This window comes from Vigna angularis, chromosome 11 (assembly GCF_016808095.1).
Source record: "Vigna angularis cultivar LongXiaoDou No.4 chromosome 11, ASM1680809v1, whole genome shotgun sequence".
Lineage (NCBI taxonomy): Eukaryota > Viridiplantae > Streptophyta > Magnoliopsida > Fabales > Fabaceae > Vigna > Vigna angularis.
Genome location: NC_068980.1, coordinates 2,828,020 through 2,849,604, shown reverse-complemented (window position 1 = coordinate 2,849,604; position 21,585 = coordinate 2,828,020). Strand labels below are relative to the sequence as shown.

At 36.6% G+C, this 21,585-nt stretch overlaps 2 protein-coding genes and 1 non-coding gene across 12 annotated transcripts; all 3 read right to left on the bottom strand.

Annotated features, from left to right (window-relative positions):
- Positions 1-696: 696 nt before the first annotated feature.
- On the bottom strand, positions 697-768 carry TRNAP-AGG (transfer RNA proline (anticodon AGG)). Its single transcript has one exon. It is a non-coding gene; the product is annotated as a tRNA-Pro (tRNA).
- Positions 769-1,165: 397 nt separating this feature from the next.
- Positions 1,166-4,710, bottom strand: LOC108332384 (endonuclease III homolog 1, chloroplastic-like). Of its 5 annotated transcripts, none has more exons than XM_052871145.1 (10): positions 4,582-4,692; positions 4,412-4,506; positions 4,180-4,282; positions 3,991-4,122; positions 3,322-3,388; positions 2,921-2,970; positions 2,680-2,817; positions 2,309-2,413; positions 1,747-1,830; positions 1,166-1,547 (listed from the first exon to the last, which is right to left on the bottom strand). In XM_052871145.1, exons 1-10 carry the CDS (start codon positions 4,633-4,635, stop codon positions 1,404-1,406), a joined length of 972 nt encoding a protein of 323 aa, XP_052727105.1. In that variant the 5' UTR covers positions 4,636-4,692; the 3' UTR covers positions 1,166-1,403. The 5 variants fall into 5 exon arrangements, with proteins under 5 accessions (XP_052727105.1, XP_052727104.1, XP_017423113.2 ...); XM_052871144.1 differs by having other exon boundaries at positions 1,168-1,547; positions 2,921-3,012; positions 4,582-4,710; XM_017567624.2 differs by having other exon boundaries at positions 1,169-1,547; positions 2,921-3,012; positions 4,180-4,234.
- Positions 4,711-6,314: 1,604 nt separating this feature from the next.
- Positions 6,315-21,160, bottom strand: LOC108333935 (protein SEMI-ROLLED LEAF 2). 6 transcript variants are annotated; one of them, XR_001832630.2, is made up of 22 exons: positions 21,009-21,160; positions 20,798-20,863; positions 20,378-20,538; positions 19,961-20,035; positions 19,034-19,149; positions 18,457-18,571; positions 18,105-18,233; positions 17,539-17,586; positions 17,154-17,356; positions 16,866-17,062; positions 16,483-16,775; positions 16,169-16,318; positions 15,759-16,079; positions 15,361-15,510; positions 9,545-9,620; positions 9,152-9,279; positions 8,821-9,015; positions 7,953-8,093; positions 7,748-7,876; positions 7,447-7,653; positions 6,726-7,033; positions 6,315-6,615 (listed from the first exon to the last, which is right to left on the bottom strand). XR_001832630.2 is itself a non-coding variant. In XM_017569456.2 (22 exons), the coding sequence occupies exons 3-21, from the start codon at positions 20,510-20,512 to the stop codon at positions 6,872-6,874; spliced, it is 2,970 nt and encodes a 989-aa protein (XP_017424945.1). In that variant the 5' UTR covers positions 20,513-20,538; positions 20,798-20,863; positions 21,009-21,160; the 3' UTR covers positions 6,315-6,615; positions 6,824-6,871. The 6 variants fall into 6 exon arrangements, 1 of the variants encoding a protein (XP_017424945.1); XR_001832627.2 differs by having other exon boundaries at positions 6,749-7,033; XR_001832628.2 differs by having other exon boundaries at positions 6,749-7,033; positions 20,802-20,863.
- Between the last annotated feature and the right edge of the window lie 425 nt (positions 21,161-21,585).

Genomic DNA, 21,585 nt, shown 5'->3' with positions numbered 1-21,585 from the left:
CATTTGTTTTATTATTTTTCTTCTTTTATTCGTTTTTTTAGTGAATAAAACTCCATCATGACAACACAGAACGGAGATTTTAATTATTACAAGACATAAAAACTATAAATGAAACATGAAGTGAGTATTTCTAAACATTATAATAAACGATAACTATAAATGAAACATGAAGTGAGTATTTCTAAATATTAAGAATACCTTTTTTTTAATTAAAAAAGCTTTTGAAATCATCGTGATGATTACAGGGACAAGAGACATGCATCATTAAGGTAAGTTTGTTTGTGTGGAAAATAGATTTCAATATTTTCCTTCACCATATCCATTCTTACAAGATTGAAGGTTGATGACCTTTAAGTCTTCAGTTTTGTATGGAGGTTGTTAATAGATTGAAAAATCTGACGCTTGTTTATTAAATTCAGTATTTAATAAATTAAAAATTTTATTTTAAGTCTTTTCTATTACTTGCATAAGTTCTATTACATATATTAAATTGAAATACATATTAGAAAATACTATATATTAAGTTCTATTCTCTGTAAAAATATAGACTCTTACGGTAAAAACTTAGTTGAGAAAAATAACTCTAAAATTAAATTTTAAAAAATTAAGAATTAATGTAGTAATAAAAAGAAATATTGAAAACCTGAAACAAAAACCAAACATAAATTAAGGTTCAAGGTAGAGTTTCATAAAAAGGGGGCATTCCGAGAATTGAACTCGGGACCTCTCGCACCCTAAGCGAGAATCATACCACTAGACCAAATGCCCATTCGCTATTATATTTATAATATATAAGACTCTAGATTACTTTTTCTTTTAGTTGTAAATTGGTACTTTACCCTTTTTTTTTACAACATACCCATAAAAAGGTTATTAATTATAATTAGATTTGGGTCTAAACAGCATAAATATATTTGGGTGGTGTTTGGTAAAGGTGATGGAGAAATGTGAAGTAAAATTAGTTATAAGATACAGGAAAGACTGTCTTTTTATAGCCTACTTATAATGGGAATTATGATTACAGTTTACGAAACAATGTCTCCATCCTCGTCTAAGTTAATCTCAAAAAAATCATCTAATAAATCAAGTGCATGAATAAAGTTATGTGAGATGTAATAAGTATTATTTTTAAAATGAAGATTTTGCAGTCTTCACATGATAGTGTTATTATATTATCTTATAATCAGAAGATCATCAGTTTAAACCTTTAAAGCAATATTTCAGCTTACAAACGTCGATCATATCTTATTAATTCTTGGTATTACATGTACATGCATGTGTTAGAAGGTGAGTATTTGATGTTCTTATTAACACTGAAATTACATGTTTTTCTTTCTCCTTTTCAAAGGAGTCAAATCCTTCCAAATGAACCTCAAAAAGTTTATCAGCTCCAGTAGACTAGATCAAGGCTTCTTGTTCAATGTAAATTTTTTGGACTTGGATGAAAAGCTTGAAGCCTCCTTGTATGCTGATGGACAGAAGCTACTCACACTACACTCTCCACAGTGAGGTCGTAGAGGAGTACAAATTGATCGTCCAAATCCTACCTGTTTGTATTCAAGTCAGAGAATGTTGTAATATAAAAATAGAAGGATAAACAAGCTCCAACATGCATTTTTATGATGCAGTAAAAACAGAATAGTGTGGCAACCAAAGTAACCATTCTGGGCATCTGTTGATAATGATATACAGTAAAAAGAAATGACCTTTTTGTTTTATCAGCCAAAAGAAATGAGCTTAGCATACCAAAAGAGGATTTATTGGAACCCATTCTTCCTTCGGAAGCCATAGTTGCAGCCTTTGTCTGGTTTCTTCTGGTGTCAAAGTTTTCTAGCAAATAGAAGAGGATTAATAACTTCCAAATTGTGACCATAGAAGCAAGCAATTTTTATTTGCTGAACAGACTCATAATTGCAGCAACTTTCAGATATCATGGTAAACAAGTGATATGGTGTGATAAATATCAGTGACATTCCCTTGTTCTAACATACATAAGATATGTAAGCCTTGAAATTTTAGGAATTCTTTGCAAATGTTTACTTGACCGGCACATCTTAGGAATTCTCTGTGTCAGAAACTAGATGGCTAGATGCTGGGAGACAATGAAACCTTGCAGCAAAGTCCAATAATACTAGACAGTTGGCATAACACTCAGGCGTCCAAGTTTGGAATAAGAAACAAACTAATTAAGATTTTGTAAGACCAGCGAAAAAAGTATCATAGTAAGTATAAATTTTTCAATATGAATGTCAATTTCAGAAAATCAGAGAAGAAGCAAAATATGTGATGCCAGCAAACTAGTATGAACCTGTTTTGAGCCTGATCTCGAAACCCACCCAAGACGATTGCAAATGCGGTGGACGTGAGTATCTACACATATCCCTTGGACATTGTTCCATCCACGAATCATAACCTGTACTGCCACTAACAAAGTGAATTTAAAGAGGAAAAAAAGCCACACTATTATCACTAATAGAATGAGCTTAAAAAAGTATAAATAATCATTTTTTGTTACTGTAGGTGACACTCATTTACGAATCAGTCATACTATGAAAAGAAAACGTAAGTTTTAGTTCTTTATAAGGACTAAGACTTATGTTATGTGCAAGAACCAGTGATTATTTTAACAAAAAATTAAAGGAAAATGCTGTTTAAAATAGAAAAGCATTTTGTACGTACCAGATGAGCAATCTTAGGACCTACTCCTGGCAGCAAGAGTAGTTCCTCAATTGAGCTAGGTATGTCTCCATCATACTTCATGAGGCAAATGTTAGCAACCTTCTTCAAGTAACTGGCTTTTCTTGTATAAAATCCAACCTTGGAAAAGAACACTATAGAGTATAAGAATGGGTATTATGGAAATAATGGATGAGAATTTGGTTTCCTGAAGCTACCATAGATACTTTGGCGAAGGACATACAGGGTAAATCAACTTTTTGATGGTTTCTTCATCAGCTTTGTTCATTGCTTCTGCGGTAAGCAGGCCATTTTCATGAAGACATTGACTCGCTCCTATTCTTAAAAGTACACTTTTGTTAAAAATTTAAAGCAGTTTAAATAAGCAACTTGATTAACATGATTAATCACATTAAGAAGGCAGGTGACTAACATGATTAATCACATATAAAAACCTTAAAAGAATATATTTGTGAGTCTTCTTTTTTATATGATGATCAACTTTCTTATTTCTATTCAATTTCTAGAACTCACATTTAGATTCCTAACAAAAAAACAATATTAGTATATCTTTGTCCTCAGAATAAGTCTTAGTATACTGCAAGCTAACAACAAAAAGAGACTCTGGAAGGCATGAATGCTTACCACGAGAAACATGCCCCTTAGTTTGGCTTGATAAAAGGGAAGATGCAAGGACAGCAAATCTTCTTTCCTAGTTGTAATCATCAGAAATTGCGTAAGGGTAAATTTGTCAGTGACATCATGCTTCAAACAGTATGCTGAAATTAGAAGAAAATAATGCTCCAACAATCACAGTAGTTAATACAAAGTCTCTGGCAATCCAACCAATTCAGGATTCAAAACTTGTACTAATGAGTAATTCTAATAGGAGACAGAAAATAGGTTATAGATCAGTTCGATGCGAATAAGCAATGCATTTAATGGTTAATGGTTGACCCAAATTATATGATGGAATACCTATATCCTTCTTTCCCCCACTTTTCACTAATCTCTTTACCATTCCCTTGATTTTTCATCATACAATATCAAAACAAAGTCATGATAAGTTTATTCACTTTAATCTCATTCTATCCATCATTGCAATTATAAACATAGCATAACTGTTCAACAAATCAAGCGCATACATACAGACACTGTATTTTCTTTGCCCAGGCAATAAGCAATCCATTTCTAAAACACAAAAATAAAATACTGTTTCTTGTTGACTTTAAGTTTTACTCGAAAGATAAGGTTTGCATCCAATAGAATTGATCTTATCTTTAGACCAATTCTTAGCAAGATACAATGCTAGACCTTAGGAAGAACAGTATTATCAGCAGTTTCCTCGTGTGCAACTGGTTCATGTTCATCTGGAGAACTCCTCATTTGGCGAATTCCTTGAAGAACCTTTTCCCAGTTGGCAGGGGCTTCACCTACATACATGAACTGCAAAATGTAAGCTTCCTGAACCAAGGACGCAGCCCAGACGCAAGAAAAACTCACCACTCTGAACCAATTCATTTGATCTTGCGCGTGCAAGTGAAAATCCAGGGATCCCCTGCATGTGGGTAAAATCCCATCACATGTCATCGGAATGAGACTTACTCTTCAAGATGCATCACAAGTGAAAGCGTTTTCATAAATGGGACCAATTAAAAGATTCAAAATTTCTGATTGAAAATTGAAATTCCGGGGGTCAGAAAAGCCCAAAGGACAATGAAACTGAAAGTCTTACTTTCTGATGATTTTCCGTTTCAATTTCGGGAACGTGATGAAGCTGCAAGCTTTTTCTGGTTGTTTTGGTGGTGACAGAGGCTCGAAGTTGAGACACTGAAGCAGGAAAGAAAGTAGTAAGTTTATTAGTGATGGAGATGCAAAAATGAAGAAGAGTTATTCTTACAAAACCTGGGTGAGGTTTTGAGGGAAAAAATTGAGTGGTTTTGGCAGGAATGGAGACATGGATTCGTCCCAACATTTCAGGAAAAATGTTGTCTTTTAGATGTTTGTGTCGGTGTGAAGAGAGAAGAGTGCGTGATTTTGTTAGTTATACGCGCCGTTAAAATTTGTCACATTGCTTTTTTAATCACTTTAAAAATATAAAGAAGTAAATTGAAATTCAATTAATATAATATATGAAATATGAAATTTTTATTCAACTATTCTCTCTTTTGACATTAAGTCTTTTATTATACTTTTGTATTTAAAAGATATTTTAAAAGTTTGTAGGAGAAAGGAGTAATCTTCGTTAGATTTTGTAAGAAGAAAATATATTTTATGATCTAAAGAAAATCATGATTCATCTTTAAAACTATTTCATACTCTCAAATGACATATTATCATTAAAATCAATATTTTTGCACCAAAGGTGGTATCTGCTTTAAAACTCATACTATTTTGTTTTAAAAAAATGTTTCGGAAAATTAAAGAAAAAAATATATAATTAAATTATTTTTTATTATTATTTCTAAACTATATAAAATTATTGGATATACACAAACAGACTCTCCAATCAAGATTTAAGAAGATTAAGGATTAAGGAGTTAAGTATTTCAATTTTGTTGGAGAATGAGAAAAAATAATGTTATGTAAATATGATATCATAGAAATTAATAAAAAGATTTATTTTTATAATTTGAATATAAATTTTAATTTTTTGAGTAATTTTTATTTTTTTATTATGATAAAAAAATGGATTTCACTAATAAGTAACTAGGATTTTGTCCATTTGGAGCAGCACTTTGCCGCCAACATTTCTAGAAAATAAGTTAAAGTTTTATACTTGAGGGATTTCGTTTTCAATGAAATATGTTATGAAGTACTTTTGTCAAAAGAGATATTTAAAAGAAAAAATTACAAAGATTTAGAGGTAGCATGACGAGAAAAAAGGGCTACATTTTAAATAAAATTCGCGGGGGTTACATTTCCATTGCAAAACTGCTATTGACATTTGATCATAGAAAAAGGCAGTATAAAATAATTCTATAAAATCTTCCCACACATTGAAGACAAATTAAATGCATACATTCAGTAAGATAATTAATAAGCGTATACTCTGTAGTTGTTTAAGGTTCTTTAATTCAGATAGATTTTTATTTTTATTTTATTGTAATTTTAAGTGATTATATATTGTATATTTTGATATATAATTATGTATGATTACATTTTTATGTCTTACCACATTAACTTTTCTGCTTATAATAATTAAATTAAAATATAATTAAAGACATTTTTATTTCTTTTCTGTCTATTATTTGTATTTCTTCTCCTCTCTCTACTCCCTCCCCCTCTTTTACGTTAGTATTTTTAAATTTTTATAATGCTGTCTACCAGTAACTTTTTTTTTAAAATTGTAAAACATTGTATTAATTTTTCCTTTCATAAGTTCAATATTAAAATTTGGAACTTTTTAAATATATAATTTCAAAAAATTGTATATGAAAAAATTAAGTTACTCTGTCAAGTTAACAATAAAAAAAATTATTTAATCAAACAAAATATTTAAAATAATAAAATTTAGTAAAACAATTTAAATTTCAAATATCCCAAAATACAATATAAGTAGTAATTATTTCAAAGTAAAGAGATACTAAAGTATTTTCTCTTAAAATAACAGCATATTAATATCAAAGAGAGATATATCAATTGAGTAATTATCAACATGTATTAAATTTTTCTTTCCATCACATTATCACATTCACATCTATAAAAGTTGTTCTTTCACCCATACACAATAACAATGAAGCGTACGTGTTCCACGTGGAATAGTATACATATTTGATATGAATATATGCATGAAAAATTAAAAATAAAATATACGTATGGTAATACGCCCAGAGCTTGCTTTGACAGGAATTTGGTAGAGATAAAGCGTAGCAGCCGCACAGGAATTCATTCTTCACGACTCATGATTCATTAGGAGCTTCTAGCATTTGGTCCACACTAGAGAACGAGAGAAAACGGTTTCAGCAAAACAAAAGTATCACCCTTTATTCACAAATGAAAAAACTAAAATAAATAAATATTAACAAATATTTGCTGGAAAATCCTACATTTGCTGGAAACAAACATTCACCTCTCCCAACAAAAGAAAGCATATTTCACGTACTTGGGGCATGAATGGTAGAAACCATCTAAAGAAACATTTTACCAGCATTGCAAAGAATGAAAAAATGGCATCTATTGCAGGTTAGTATCATTAGCATCCCGCAGCTCTCAAGAATTTATCATAGGGGCTCGAAGGAGGTAGCCTCAAAGAATGCTGCAGCCCGTAGTCATGATAATGGTTGCGTGCTTGATCCTGTGCTTTAAATGTTTCCTGAGTTACTAACTGCAAATCACTTTTTGAATATTCCAGTGCCTGCACAATGAACAGTGCCAATAAATAATAATCATTTCCGGTCTTAGTCACAAACAAATATATGTTCATACTCAAAATATAACATTAAGTAGCTAGTTATAACAAACTGGGTAATAAATTTCAAATAGAAATACAGAATTCAAGAAAATAAATTTATAGAGGATATATTATCACAGATGAGAATTCATTAACTTTAAGTTTATGGGAGCATTTCAATTTTCAAAAAAATAAAAATCGTTAATAACTAGTTCAAACCCTACCTTATCACCCAACCATGGTAGTCAATACGACAAACTTCTAAAAAATATAGATCCTGATTTTTTTTTCTTCAAAATATGTACGTAAAATTCAATGGCAAATATACGACAATTTTTTCTTCACTGAAAAGTTAAACTTCTGTAAAAAATGCTAACCTTAGCATGTAGAGGGGCAACTGTAACTTCATTTTCACTCGAAAGAATTATGGCGTTACTTTCTTGTTGATGCTTGAAACTCTGAATGACGGACATCTTCTGTTGTTTCCCTGCTTCAAGTGCCTCGCACTGGTCCTTCATTTGGTCATAAGGTAGAGGAGTTGAGGGAGTGGAGAAACTTGCAACTTGCCGTGCAGTTTCCAAAACCTATACACAATGATGCCCACAGTATGTTTAAGGAAAGAAGAAATAAAATATCCTCTCTCCTCTACTATACAAACAAAAGCACACAAGTTTTTACCGAATCTAATAGTTGATTAACACTTAGAACATCAGGGTGGTTGGTTGACTGTGATGTTTTGCGATCTGACTGGCTTCCACTATGCTCAGGTCCAGTCTCTATCTCCGTCAAATCATCCGGAATCATCATCTGGAAAAACAATTACAACCTTTGACGCACAAGTTTGACAAGCCACTAATGTAGTTGCAACTTTGGAGAATTTTACCTCGTCAAAACTTGGGAGTTCAATCAGAGGAAGAGGAGAACATGGTCTTGATGTCTCCATAAATGACAGAGGTCCTAATGGATATGTATCATCGGGGGAAAATCCCTGTACAAGTTGATTCTTTATGCTAGACAGTTCATCCTGGTAAATATGGAAAACAATTCTAGTTATCTCCACATTTTTAGACACCAGTACAGAGCCACAAATTGAGCCCCCAACCCACATACTTTTATACAGTACTGCAACTTCGGCTAAACAGTCCACATTTTTTGCATGCTTCGCAAGTATTATTTCTAAATTAAAAAGTTATGTAGTTTGATAGTTTCCACATCCTTGCTACTCAGAAGTTCAATGGCTATACACCACATAGTATTTATCACTCTAGTAATTACTATGTTCATGTATCACACAATAAAAAACATTTAGCACTTACGGGCATTAGCGTCTACGAAGTTGCACAATCAAATAGCAGCCTAGGAAATAGTTTCCTCAACCAAGTATTTTTCAAGAGACTATAAATATGGGTGACATGCAGAACCTATGCAATATGTTACACTCTACTGAATAATAATAAAGCATTTCCTTTCTCTGAATTCTCTTTGATATATTGTGTTATATCTTCCTTTAAGTTCTCCCCCACTACATTCAACATAGTGAAGCAAATCAAAATACATGTCTCAGCACTATTAACCTTCATTTTTCCCTACTCCTTATTGCATGTGGAGGGGTTGTAATACATATTAAAGAGTATCAATGCCACATTTCTTTAGAAAATCATTAACTGACTATTAATATAGGTAAAACCTACACTGTTAATTTCCCAAGCATATCGAAGTATTCTTCGTCAACCCAAGTAAATTCACATTACCTCAGACAGTTTTGAAAATTTAGTCATAAAGTACGATATTACGGTCTCTTTCAACTGCTTGTCATCCAATTCTACAGCTGAAAGAGACTTCACAGCAGCCGCCTCATCTTCCTCAGATCCATAAGTTATCTTCTCCATTTCCTTACAGACAGCCAGCAGTCGGATATCATCAACCAATTCAAGAAAAGGATCTACCTGTGGATTTTGAACTTTAATCAGTCAATCTAATCATGAGTGAAAAGGGAAATTATATAGTGACACTCAATTTTAAAAGGAAGATGAAGGAAAGAAAAATGTGGATCAAGTCCAGAGGTAAGGTAAAGAAATTAACTGTTTCCTTGGTCAGAGAAGCTTTAACTATTGGAATTAGATCACGGAGATTGCCAGCCCTGGCAGAGAAGATTAGCATATATGAAGCCAAGGTAAAAAGGGACCTCCTACGAGATGGTTGTAAGCCTCCTTTAACAAGCGTGTAAGAAAATGTCAGAAAAGTTTCACCAGAGAAAATATTATTCTCAATTAAGAGAATTTCCTATATATGTGTAGCAGAACATTTTCAGAACCCTGGAATTTGATTCCATTCTTGTCTTCATTCCATAGGAAAGAACATTTCGGTTTTGTATGAAAAAAGTCATGGAATGATTATTCCACTTCTCAAGCATTGACTCCATAGGGACAAGATTTCTCAATGTCTCCAGAGTGAAAATTTGTCTGTAAATCTCACCTTGTTGGTCCAAAGAGACCCTCCTGAGGGAAAGTGCCAGTTGAAAGGCTCTTGCTAAACCCATGTGACTGGATACCTGAGGAAAACAGTTAGAACTTCATGAACTTTAGGCAAATCAATCATGTAATATTACAAGGCTTAAAAGTGATTAAGATTAATTTTAACATATGTAATATGCACTATCTTTTCTTCATTTCTGACACGATAAAATTTCCTGTCAAAATACAACCACTGTCATCAAGTCAATTACCAATTTAAACAAGGTTATTGTTAACGACCATTGGAATATAGTATAACTAATTGTAAATAGACCCTTTCTTTTGTGTTCAACTCTTGACAGCTGTACTACTTTGATAGCTGTACTTAGCAAACGAACTCCTAGTTTGATAGGAGACTAAGAGTCTATGAGAGGAGAAGGAAGAGTTAGTAGAGTTAGTTATTCTAACTGTCTTAACAGTTAGAAAGGGGCGCGGGTTAGACTTGTATATATAGGAAGTAGTTATCTGCTAAAAGTCACTTTTGGACTACTTGTATTCTTTGTACAGGATTCGTTATTCCTTTGGGGGAGGTTAGGCTCCCATAGATACCCTATTTCTGACTTTCTTGCTATTAATAATACGAAGTGGAGGTTATTCAGTGTTCAGTGAGTATTGTGCGTGTGTAAGTGGGGAATTCTCTAGGTTTCTTGATTAGAAACCTAACAATTTGGTCCGACCTACCGGATCCAAGTTGGGGGGATGAGGCGAGAAATGGAGAGTGCGACGGAGGCGAGGTTGGAAGCGATTGAGATAACGATGGAAGGGATGAAGGCGAAATCGGCGGCGGTACGAAGGGACTTACAACAAATCATGGGGAAGCAGGCCGATCAGGCAGAAGGGAGTTCCGATGATAGTTCCGTGAATGACAATCGGCAAAGAGTAGTGAGGGAGGTCGGAGGCGGAGGAACTGGCGTTGGGAGTGACCAACAGAGACCATGGAGGAAAAGGGTGGAGTTACCCACTTTTGACGGTGCGGAACCCCTAAGTTGGCTCCATAGAGCCGAGAGATTTTTCAATATACAGAAGGTGTCGAGCGACGATGAGAAAGTTGAAATTGCGTATGTCAGCATGGAGGGGAGTGCGGCGTATTGGTTCACCTTTTGGAAGGAAAAAGCGAGAAATCGATCATGGGAGGGACTGAAGGCAGCCATGATCAACCATTTCGGAGGAGGTTTTAGGGGAACGGTGTTCGAGGGACTGGCGACCTTACGCCAGACGGGTACGGTGGAGGAGTTTGTTCGTGATTTTGAGGTGTTGATGGGTCAGACGAGGGGCATACCTGATGAGCAGGTACTGGGTTACTTCCTTGCGGAATTGCGTGACGATGTGAAGAGCCAGGTGCGAATTCAAAACCCATCGGAATTGATGGAGGCGATGCGGATTGCTCGGGATGTCGAGGGGGCTATCATGCAAGCACAAGGAGGATACACGAATGGGTTCAAATTTAACCTACTGGGAACACGATCAACGGGGAGTGTGCTGCGATCGGAACCCAGTCGAAACACTATGCCACAAACGGGGAGAACGGAGAGTACCGGATCGGTGAGAAGGGATGGTGCGACGACGAATGCAAATGCGAGAGCAGGGCAACCAGTTGGGAACGAAAACAGAGGACGAATGGTGAGAAATCTACCATATCCGGAATTTCTCAAAAGAAGGGAGGAAGGCCGGTGCTTCCGTTGCGGGGGGCCGTTTGCACCCGGCCATAGGTGTACTGAGAAGAGCCTGCGAGTGTTGCTATTAGCGGAGGATGAGGAAGAAGATGTGTTCGAAGAAGTGGATAGCATAGAGGAGAAACCCATGGAGTTGTCCGCATGCTCCGCTGAAGGGTTAACAACACCCAAGACCCTGAAGCTAAGAGGAAGAATTGGAGAAAGGGAAATAGTGGTGCTCATAGATAGCGGCGCAAGCCACAATTACATTAGCCGGAAGTTGGCGGAGGAGTTAGAACTGCCCACGATTGATACGCGGCCATATTCGGTCAGTTTAGGGGATGGGCACAAGAGGGTGACGCGTGGCCGCTGTGAGAAAATCAGAGTGGAGTTGGGAGAAGCCACAGTAGAGGAGGAGTTTTTTGTCTTCGAGCTCGGGGAAGTGGACGTCATTTTGGGCGTTGCATGGCTGGGAAGATTGGGTGAAGTAAGAGTTAACTGGGGGGAGATGACCATGATATACAACGTGGAAGGCAGGAAGATTAAGATAAGGGGTGACCCAACGTTGGTGCGACAGCTGGTGGAGCCCAGAACTTTATCAAAGATAGTGGATGCTGAGTCATGGGCATTAGTGTGGAGCCTGAATGTGGTGGAGCAGGAGAGGGGTGACGGGTGGCAAGGTAATTTGACGGGAGAACAAAAAGCAGAGATGGAGGTGCTGTTGCAGGCGCACTATGGCGTTTTCCAAGAAATAGAAGGGTTACCTCCATCACGTGACAAGGAGCACCGAATTACACTTAAGGAGGGTGTGGATCCTATAAATGTCCGTCCATATAGGTATCCGCACTTTATGAAGAGCGAGATCGAGAAGCAGGTTGCCGACATGACGAAGGCGGGGCTCATCCGACCCAGTTCGAGTCCATTTTCCAGTCCCATAATATTGGTGAAAGAGAAGGACGGTAGTTGGCATTTCTGTGTAGACTACCGAGCCTTAAACAGGGCCACCGTCCCTGATAAATTTCCCATTCCAGTCATAGAAGAGCTTTTGGACGAATTGAAGGGGGCGAAGTACTTCTCCAAGATTGATCTAAAAGCGGGTTACCATCAGATCAGAATGAATGAAGCCGATGTACCCAAGACTGCGTTCCGCACTCACCAGGGTCATTTTGAATTCCTAGTGATGCCCTTCGGACTCATGAATGTGCCAGCCACGTTTCAAGGAGCGATGAATAAGTTGTTCCAGGATTATCTCAGGAAATTCGTGCTTGTTTTTTTCGATGATATACTGGTGTACAGCCCCACGTGGAGAGATCACTTAGAGCAGCTGGAGCTGGTGCTAAGAATACTTGAACAGCAACGTTGGGTAGCCAACCGTAAGAAGTGAGTTCGGGAAGCAACGAATTCGCTATCTTGGCCACCAAATTTCTGAAATGGGGGTCGAAATGGATGGGGATAAGGTGAGCGCGGTGTTAGAATGGGGCGAACCGAGGAGTTTGAAGGAGTTGCGTGGGTTCCTGGGCCTCACAGGGTACTACCGGCGTTTCGTGTTGGGATATGGGAGGATAGAAAAACCACTGACCGATTTATTGAAGAAGGGTCAGTTTGCGTGGTCAGAACCAGCAAGCACCGCCATGGCCAAGTTAAAAGCAGCTTTGACCACGGCTCCAGTTTTGGCATTACTCGATTTCCAGCAAGCTTTCCACATAGAATGTGACGCTTCAGGTGGGGGCGTAGGGGCGGTGTTAACTCAGGAGGGCAGACCCATTGCTTTCTATAGCAAAGCATTATCCGCAGGGTCACTGAACAAATCAATTTATGAAAAAGAATTGATGGCTTTAGTCATGGCCATTCAGCATTGGCGTCCCTACTTAGTAGGAAGAAGGTTTATTGTTCATACGGATCAGCGAAGTCTGAAATACTTCTTGGAGCAGCGGATAGTCACCCAAAACCAACAGAATTGGTTGGCTAAATTGATGGGGTATGATTTTGAAATCTTCTACAAGAAGGGGAGCACAAACAGAGCGGCAGATGCTCTATCTCGGAGAGATGAGGGTAGCACGGAGGAAGGGGAGTTGCAATTGATATCCAGGCCATTCTGGCCAGATTTTAATGACGTTTTGAAGGAAGTGGAGGAGGATGAATTACTGGAAAGGCTGATTGATGATATTAAGAAGAAACCCGATAGTCATCTGGCTTATACACTGGAGAATGATAGGCTGCACTACAAGGGTCGAATGGTGATATCTGCGAGTTCAGCATGGATCCCTAAGCTGCTAGCTGAATTCCATATAACTAAAACAGGAGGCCACTCTGGAATTTACCGCACTTATCGAAGGATCGCCCACTCATTATATTGGGTGGGTATGAAGAAGATGGTTACAGATTACGTTGCAAGGTGTGAGGTGTGTCAGCAGCATATATTGGTTGCTTCCCCCCAAGGGCTGCTACAACCCTTACCTATTCCACAGGTGGTATGGGAAGAGGTGAGCATGGACTTTATAGTTAAACTTCCGAAATCACACGGCCATGACGCGATCCTTGTGGTCGTAGACAGATTGAGCAAATACGGCCACTTCATCGCGTTAAAACACCCTTACTCGGCCAAGACAGTAGCAGAAATATTTGCAAGGGAAGTAGTAAGATTGCATGGGATCCCCGTGTCGATTGTGAGTGATCGAGACCCCATATTCTTAAGCATATTTTGGAAGGAATTGTTTAAGTTGCAAGGAACACAGCTCAAAATGAGCACTGCATACCATCCTGAAACGGATGGGTAGACAGAGGTGGTGAATAGGATTGTTGAGGGATACCTACGTTGTTTCTGTTCGGAACAGCCAAAGGGGTGGTATGAAATGTTGTCTTGGGCCGAATACTGGTACAATACCAGTTACCAGATATCAGCACGTTGCACACCGTTTGAAACGGTGTATGGTAGGCCCCCCCATCTTTCAGCAGGTTTATTCCCGGAGAAACGGCTGTGGAAGCGGTGGCACAAGATTTGATGACGCGTGATGAGGCACTTAAACAATTAAAATTTCATTTGAATCGGGCCCAAGACAGTATGGCGCAACAGGCCAACAAGAAAAGAAAGGAGATCAGCTTTAAGGAAGGGGATATGGTCTACTTGAAAATTAGACCTCATCGACAGGCCTCCATGTCGAATAGAATACATCCCAAGCTTTCAGCCAGGTATTTTGGGCCGTATCAAGTGTTGCAGAGGGTGGGAAAAGTGGCCTATAAACTCCAGCTACCAGATTCAGCTCGTATACATCCTGTATTTCACGTGTCTCAATTAAAACAAGCGGTGGGTGATCAATGGGTGGAGAAGGAATTACCTGTAGAACTACAGGCAGAAGGGCCAACCTTTTGGCCACTCCGGATTATCGAGGAAAGACAGCTACAGCAAGGAGAAGATGTAGTCCACCAAGTCCTGGTTGAGTGGCAAGCAGGTGGGAGAGAAGGCGCTACATGGGAAGATAGATTGGTCATCGAAGACCAATATCCGGAGCTCAATCTTGGGGACAAGATTGTTGATGAGGGAGGGGGTAATGATAGGAGACTAAGAGTCTATGAGAGGAGAAGGAAGAGTTAGTTATTCTAACTGTCTTAACAGTTAGAAAGGGGCGCGGGTTAGACTTGTATATATGGGAAGTAGTTATCTGCTAAAAGTCACTTTTGGACTACTTGTATTCTTTGTACAGGATTCGTTATTCCTGTGGGGGAGGTTAGGCTCCCATAGATACCCTATTTCTGACTTTCTTACTGTTAATAATACGAAGTGGAGGTTATTCAGTGTTCAGTGAGTATTGTGCGTGTGTAAGTGGGGAATTCTCTAGGTTTCTTGATTAGAAACCTAACATAGTTAGTTATAGGTTGTTACTATATTCTTCTTAGTCAGTTACATTCTGTTAGACTCTCTAGATCAACTATGTATAACTGACATCATTCTTGTACTTTGGCTTTTAATTTCCAATAATACAATACAATTTCTTTACCGACATATGTCTTTATAGAATTATAAATGAGAAACATTTAAACAAAATAAGTAAAGTAACGTCAGTAGTCTTTACCGACATGGATCTTTATAAGCAATGAGAACACCAAGTACGCAGCAAACCATACTCACCTTAGAACAAGTAAATAATAAAGCAATGCTATAGGCGTGTGCCATTGCCTCATAATTTGAAGGGCCATTTCCCACAGATGTTGCCTGGACCCAGATTGAAGAAAGCAGAAGACTGACTTGATGACTGCTTAGCCTAAGAGAACTTTGATCCTGAAAATTTCAGACTCTAAATTTAGTCTGGAACCAGAACAATGAAGGATCAAGGGTCTCTATTGTTGGAAAAAGGAAAAAAGAAACAATCTAAGTAGCTCAACCATGTATTTAACATAATTAAACTAAAAAAGAATAACTAAAACTAAATTACCATGAATATGAATTGCAAATTCTTTTTCCTCTCGAACCAAAAACACGCTATTAAATGCATACAATTAATAATGATACGTAAATAAAATTCTTACCTCGTTTCCATCAGTTAGCTTGGGAGAAAAGCTGTAGCCCCTATATGGATGAATTGCATATTTCTTCCCTTTGACACCAGATATTGTCTTTTCTTCTTCAAGTTTTCCGTTCCAGTTTTCATCTCCAGAAAAAGTTTCAGGCGGATTGCAGAAGCAATCATTCGGTGCCTTATGAGCAGTCATTGTTTTGTGGTCCAACCAAGGAGACACCATGGATGGCGTAAGCACCAAAGAGAAGATCTTGTGTGCTCCAATTTGTGTTTCGTAGTCAGGATGAACCATGACCAGGAGCAATTGATGAAACAAGGCATCAGGGAAAGCCTGGATAAATCAAAAGGTGGCCCAAAAGTTTAGACATTTACTAGAGCTAAGCACAAAATCCCATTTTCAATCCAAGTAGGAACACTTGCCTTATTGTGATATGACACGTTTGGAATGGAAGTGACTAATTTTGCTGTTTGATAGACAGCAGAGATTGTCGATCTTGCTGTAATGGTAGTAACTGAGATATTCTCCAGTGCCACAGCCATCAAATCAAGAATTGGTCCTATATCCCCAACCTGTTGTTATAGTGGAATAGATAACAAATTGGATCTACAGATATCTAGAATCCAGGAAACTTTACTCAATCACATCTAAGGCCCCCCAGTATGATGCCAAGTGCGAGATAATATAAATTTTGAAAGGAAAACAAAGAAGCTATACATAAAGTTAGTTCAAATACCTTCTTTGAAAGTTGTAGTATACACATTTCTAAGACGGACTGAAGTTCAGTATTCAACCTATATGTAGCATCTCCAATGCTGGATGCTTCAGCTAAATTTTGCAGGCATCTCCTTAAATGTTTAACGAGATCAGATATTGCACCAATGATTGCAACTGAAGCCTGCTGCTTCACATTTTGTGCAAGCTGCGTGGTGGTTTTAATAATATCAATCTGAAGGATATGCTGCTTAGCAACATTTTTATGATCCAAGTGCTTGACCAAAATGGACAACAGAAGATGGGAGTTATCACCTGGTGTTCAAAAAGTGATAATCAATTATAGAAAATTAGATAAAAACTTCATATGTAAGAAAAGTTATAAAATTGAATGTTCAAGGCTACCTGATTCTGCTAGAAGAGATTGCAAATACTGCAAAATACAAGAAGCAACTCCCTTTTCAGAAGACCAGTAGTTTTCAGCATCAAAGTTATGAAAAAATGGTTCAAGGACACGCCGCACAGTTGTAGCTTCCTTGGCCAATTTGGCCATATTATACAAGCAAATCTTTGACCAATAAGCAGGATCTTTAGCAGTATCTCTGTAAAAACAGTGAACACAATGGTTGTCCGGATGTCATATGTTGGCTTTATACCAAGACAGAGATGGGAGAACAGTTAGAAAAGACCTACAACTTGGGTTCTGTCTCAGTTCCTGTCACACCATTAAGTAAGGAAGCATTCTTCTTACTGATATCTGATAAAGAATGTAGGTCTCCTCCTTTGGGAAATTGTTGGACCAATTGGCTCTGAGATTGTGAATTCAATTTCTCTACTTTGGCAAGATTGGATTTGGATTGGAGATCCGTGAAATTTTCCAAAATCACTGATATAATCTATTGAACAGCCCACCCACCCACCCAACAAATTAAGACAATTATAAACTAACTTAAAGTCAAAAGCTGAATTGTGGTTATAAATAAATACTTACAAACTAAATTTACATGTTTAATGCAACCCTTTGCTTAATGTCTCTGACAGAATCAAGGAATAAGAAGAGTAGGGAAATAATACTCACTTGGTCAAAATCCATGGAAAGATGTGAGTGCTCTCTCATGAACTGCACCTGGACAAACATAGGGAGGAAGAACAACAGGCAAACTGAAGGTATAAGTGACCTTGAAAGACAACTAAATAAAGATACTGTGGTTGAAACAGGGTAGCCAGTAAACAACTTGAATGATTGAAATGTACCACTCTAACAATTTTGTTCCCAAAATAAAGCTTTTATCCTGCTGCAGTTTAAATTACTAAAAAACCCACTTTCACTCTTTAATTTTAGTAAATTTCATTTCAATATTTAAATTACAATGGCTTCAATTTTTTTAAGAACATATTACTAAGTTAAAACAAAGTTCCAATCAGTATGAAGAAGTTTAATATCTAATGACTATTAATCAGAAATAATTAAAACTGTTAGTAACCATCCTTGACATACTCTTCAAAGGGTTGTTTTACTTAAAAATAATCAAAATATGCAGATAGTTGAACATACTGATAAAAAGAGAATAGAGAAGTCCTTGCAATTATAAATTTACAATACATAAGCAAATACTGCAAGAACAATGGACCAAAGAAAAGTACCATGTAGGAGAGCGCTTGTAGGCCAGCTGATCGTAGAAGAAGAGCTTGTTCATTATCTCCCACTTCTTGAGCCAATTGACATAGTTTTGGTATAAAACCCTCTAAGTTGAACATGTATGTACCATTTGTCTACTTTAACTCAAAGGGTCAATATCACTAAATTTATGGCATTGAAAAAAAAAACAGTAGAAAAATAATACTTGGTCTACCAAATGCAATATATCAAGACAATAACGTATAATAATACAAAGTTTAAAGTTAAATTTAAATCAGTGGGAGATCTGTTGCAAATTGAAGCAATGATACTGTAATTTTAACACTAGCAAGTCCAATTGGTTCATTAACCAAATACCTGGCAATCTGTAAATTCTACAAGAGTCTTGCAACCTAAGATCCGCATTTCCTCTGAACGAGTTTGCTCTAGAAGCGTTCGAAGGATCCCTAATAAGCTATTGGCATACAGCGGCCTGCAAGATTAAGAAGCATGTTTGAATACTATTACTCACCACTATAGTAAAGGGTAGCATCCAATAAGGAAATAAATCAAATGAACAACTCCATGGTATGATGCTTTAGACAATAGCAAATAGGACTAGAGGAGACAAATTAACACTGCAAGACCCTGCTCAAGAATACCAAGAAAAATAATTAAAAAAAAAAAACAGCGTTCTAAGCATGACCACGTGTTAAAAAGTACCCATACAGCCAAAAGTGTTTACAAGAATGAAACCTGAACATAAAGAACTCATAAATGTCCATAAATTTCAAAATGGCCTCCGCAGTGTAATACACTGATGGTGCCTGAATGTACGAATTCGAAACATAGGTCCTTCCCCCAACACCCAAATGTGTTTAAATGAATTTGGTCAGGATCAAATAATAATTAAATCCAAGGAACACGCACTTAACTTATACTGTGGAAAACTTACATCTGCTCCTTACATGTCGATAACAGTTTCCTATATATGCACAAGACCACTTTCACCGAACCAAAGTTTTCATGACGCAAATCCTTATAACATCTTTGCTCCAAGTTGTCAGTAATCTGCCAAGACAAAACACCAAATATATTTAGATATGTCAGCGATCAGAAATCAGCAATCAAAATGAAAAGATCCAGTACTTAAAGTGACTCGATGGTGTTTGTTTACTTTTAACAAATTCCAAATAAGATTGAGTGAAGAAAAAATGAAAACATTGAGCACATGGAAGGGTTATTAATGCATTCAGTAGCAGTTTCTTTATTTAGATATTAAATAGCAAGATTTCCTTTAGTTTAGCCTCATTCAAAATATTAAATAATCAAATTTTCCTTCAACAAAATATTCAGAATTTATGAAAATATTGTGAAGCATTACGGACCAGAGCTTCAAATTTGATCACTGGACATCTCAGTGCTTAAATTGAAATTATATAGTTTTATATATAAGAAACACTATAGTACTAAATCTTGTATAGTAAATTGATATTAACTTAGTAAACTGATAATTTAGATGTATTTGAATGTATTGATGAATTTATTATATTCATAAAACCTATTAATAACCCTTACTTATACTAATCATAATCCTAGTTAATTAGGGATACAAGTGCTAAGTTAAAGAAATGCTTAATTTACTAACAGGTATTTTAAGATATGATATAATATTTTCATATATTCTAACATCAATTTTTATCAAACAGGTGATTATTGAATGGCATCCAACTGGAACTTCTACAATGATAATTTAATCAAATCTAACAGTTTCTTACGAGAATGATTATTTTAAATTTCCTCCACCATATCATGATGTTCTTGGTTGCATGAAACAAACTAGAAGAGACGAAAACAAGGGGAGATTATTAAGAATTATTACCTTAGGAATTCTCATTGGATTCCTAGAAGCATACTCACATAGCTTTCCAATTTTCCTGTCGTTAGGCTCAGCAACCTGAAAATCACAGTAATCATCACCTGATAAGTATCGGAATAGGGCTAAGAAGGGCTTCTAAACATTCTCTGTTTGCTAAATTCAAATAACCTAAACCAGTTCAAGAAACAGGTCTTGTCACCCCGTTGCCTGCATTTATCATTTTTCATCTTAACATAACAGTACACCAGCCAATAAGAGCAACAGTAATGATACACAAGATGGTATTACTTAGTCTAAAAACTACACAAATAACCATCCGATGATACATTAGCTAAAATTACTAAGTCAACTTATAATTCTTGGGTCCCGTTAATAGCTACCAAGTAAAGTCTGTGTAACAACATAAGCTGAAAATTTCACCTGATTACGCGGGAATATATCAGCCATCAACTTCTTGTAACGTTTCACCGGTTGCCTTGATCTTGCACGCAGAGAAGGACAAAACACACAGAGGTTACCACAGACGGGCACGACCCGCCTGGACATAACCCCCATTTTGCAATGAATTCACAAACCCTGCCCTGCAACATTGTCCATAACAAAATTCACTTCCCAAATTTCCTCAACCATTCACATTGAAGTGATCAGAACTCAAATTCATACGAATTCACAAGCAATATTCACAAACCGAATGCAATTCAGCTCGATCAAGAGTCCGCACAGGGTTTAACGAATTTCCCAATAACAAAAAAAAAAACGCTCGAAAATTGAGGACCAAACGAGCGGTATATACTGAATAAACTCATCAACAATTCGCAGCTAGGAACGTCAGAAACCTACCTACCCAACCTATTCGAATTATATAGTTTCCACTCCTTCGCAAAATGAAGCTTCGCCGATCGCGATCTATGCAGAAAGCAAAATTATCAGAGAATTGGGGTGTATTACGCTTAGGAAAAGAAAAAATAATCGAATATTTAAAATCTTTGTATGCACTCGATCAAATCCAACGCAAAACAAAACCATATAAAATTAAATTAAAAAAAAATACCAGGAAAAATGGCAATGGGTCAGGGTCAGAGTCAGAGAGTCAGGGTGCAACTCTTCCCCTACCCTTGGCACTATTATCAAATGTAACGTTCTAATTCTTACTAACAAAATGTGTTGTATAATCAAACCACCATGAACCCATAGTTGTCATTTATCATCATCAATATTAGTAATTTCCATATAATATATCAATGTTGCATAAATTATTATTTATTACAAAAATTACGCTATTATAGCATCGCATACCGTGGAACGTTGATGTGGTGAGTAGTACAAAGTTGACTACACCCAATGCTTCATCATCATATGGTGTCAATTTTGTCACAAGAATGGAACTTTTGTTATTTTATTTTTTACAAAAAGAAGGATAAAAATTATTGCTTGATAGGTTAAAGGGAAATGGAGTTGTTCATTCCAACGGTCCGAAAATTATGGGTTGGTGCTTTTTTCTTTTTTTACATTGGAATTTGATTTTTAGAAAGTAAAATTGAAAAAGAAGGAAAGGAAAGTGACTCCATTATTTTCTTTTCTTTTCTTTTTACTTTTATATTCTCACGCCATATCATTTCTTTCATCTT

What these genes read in the sequence shown, in the direction of transcription:
- LOC108332384 (XM_052871144.1), bottom strand. Translation starts at nt 4,635, where the DNA reads ATGTCTCCATTCCTGCCAAAACCACTCAATTTTTTCCCTCAAAACCTC. An exon ending in TCCCTCAAAACCTCACCCAG is followed by an intron (nt 4,507 to 4,581) that starts GTTTTGTAAGAA and finishes TTCCTGCTTCAG; the next exon opens with TGTCTCAACTTCGAGCCTCT. An exon ending in GTCCTAAGATTGCTCATCTG is followed by an intron (nt 2,414 to 2,679) that starts GTACGTACAAAA and finishes GTGGCAGTACAG; the next exon opens with GTTATGATTCGTGGATGGAA.
- LOC108333935 (XM_017569456.2), bottom strand. Translation starts at nt 20,512, where the DNA reads ATGGGGGTTATGTCCAGGCGGGTCGTGCCCGTCTGTGGTAACCTCTGT. An exon ending in AGCTAACTGATGGAAACGAG is followed by an intron (nt 15,511 to 15,758) that starts GTAAGAATTTTA and finishes TGAAATTTTCAG; the next exon opens with GATCAAAGTTCTCTTAGGCT. An exon ending in AATTTTCAAAACTGTCTGAG is followed by an intron (nt 8,094 to 8,820) that starts GTAATGTGAATT and finishes CATATTTACCAG; the next exon opens with GATGAACTGTCTAGCATAAA.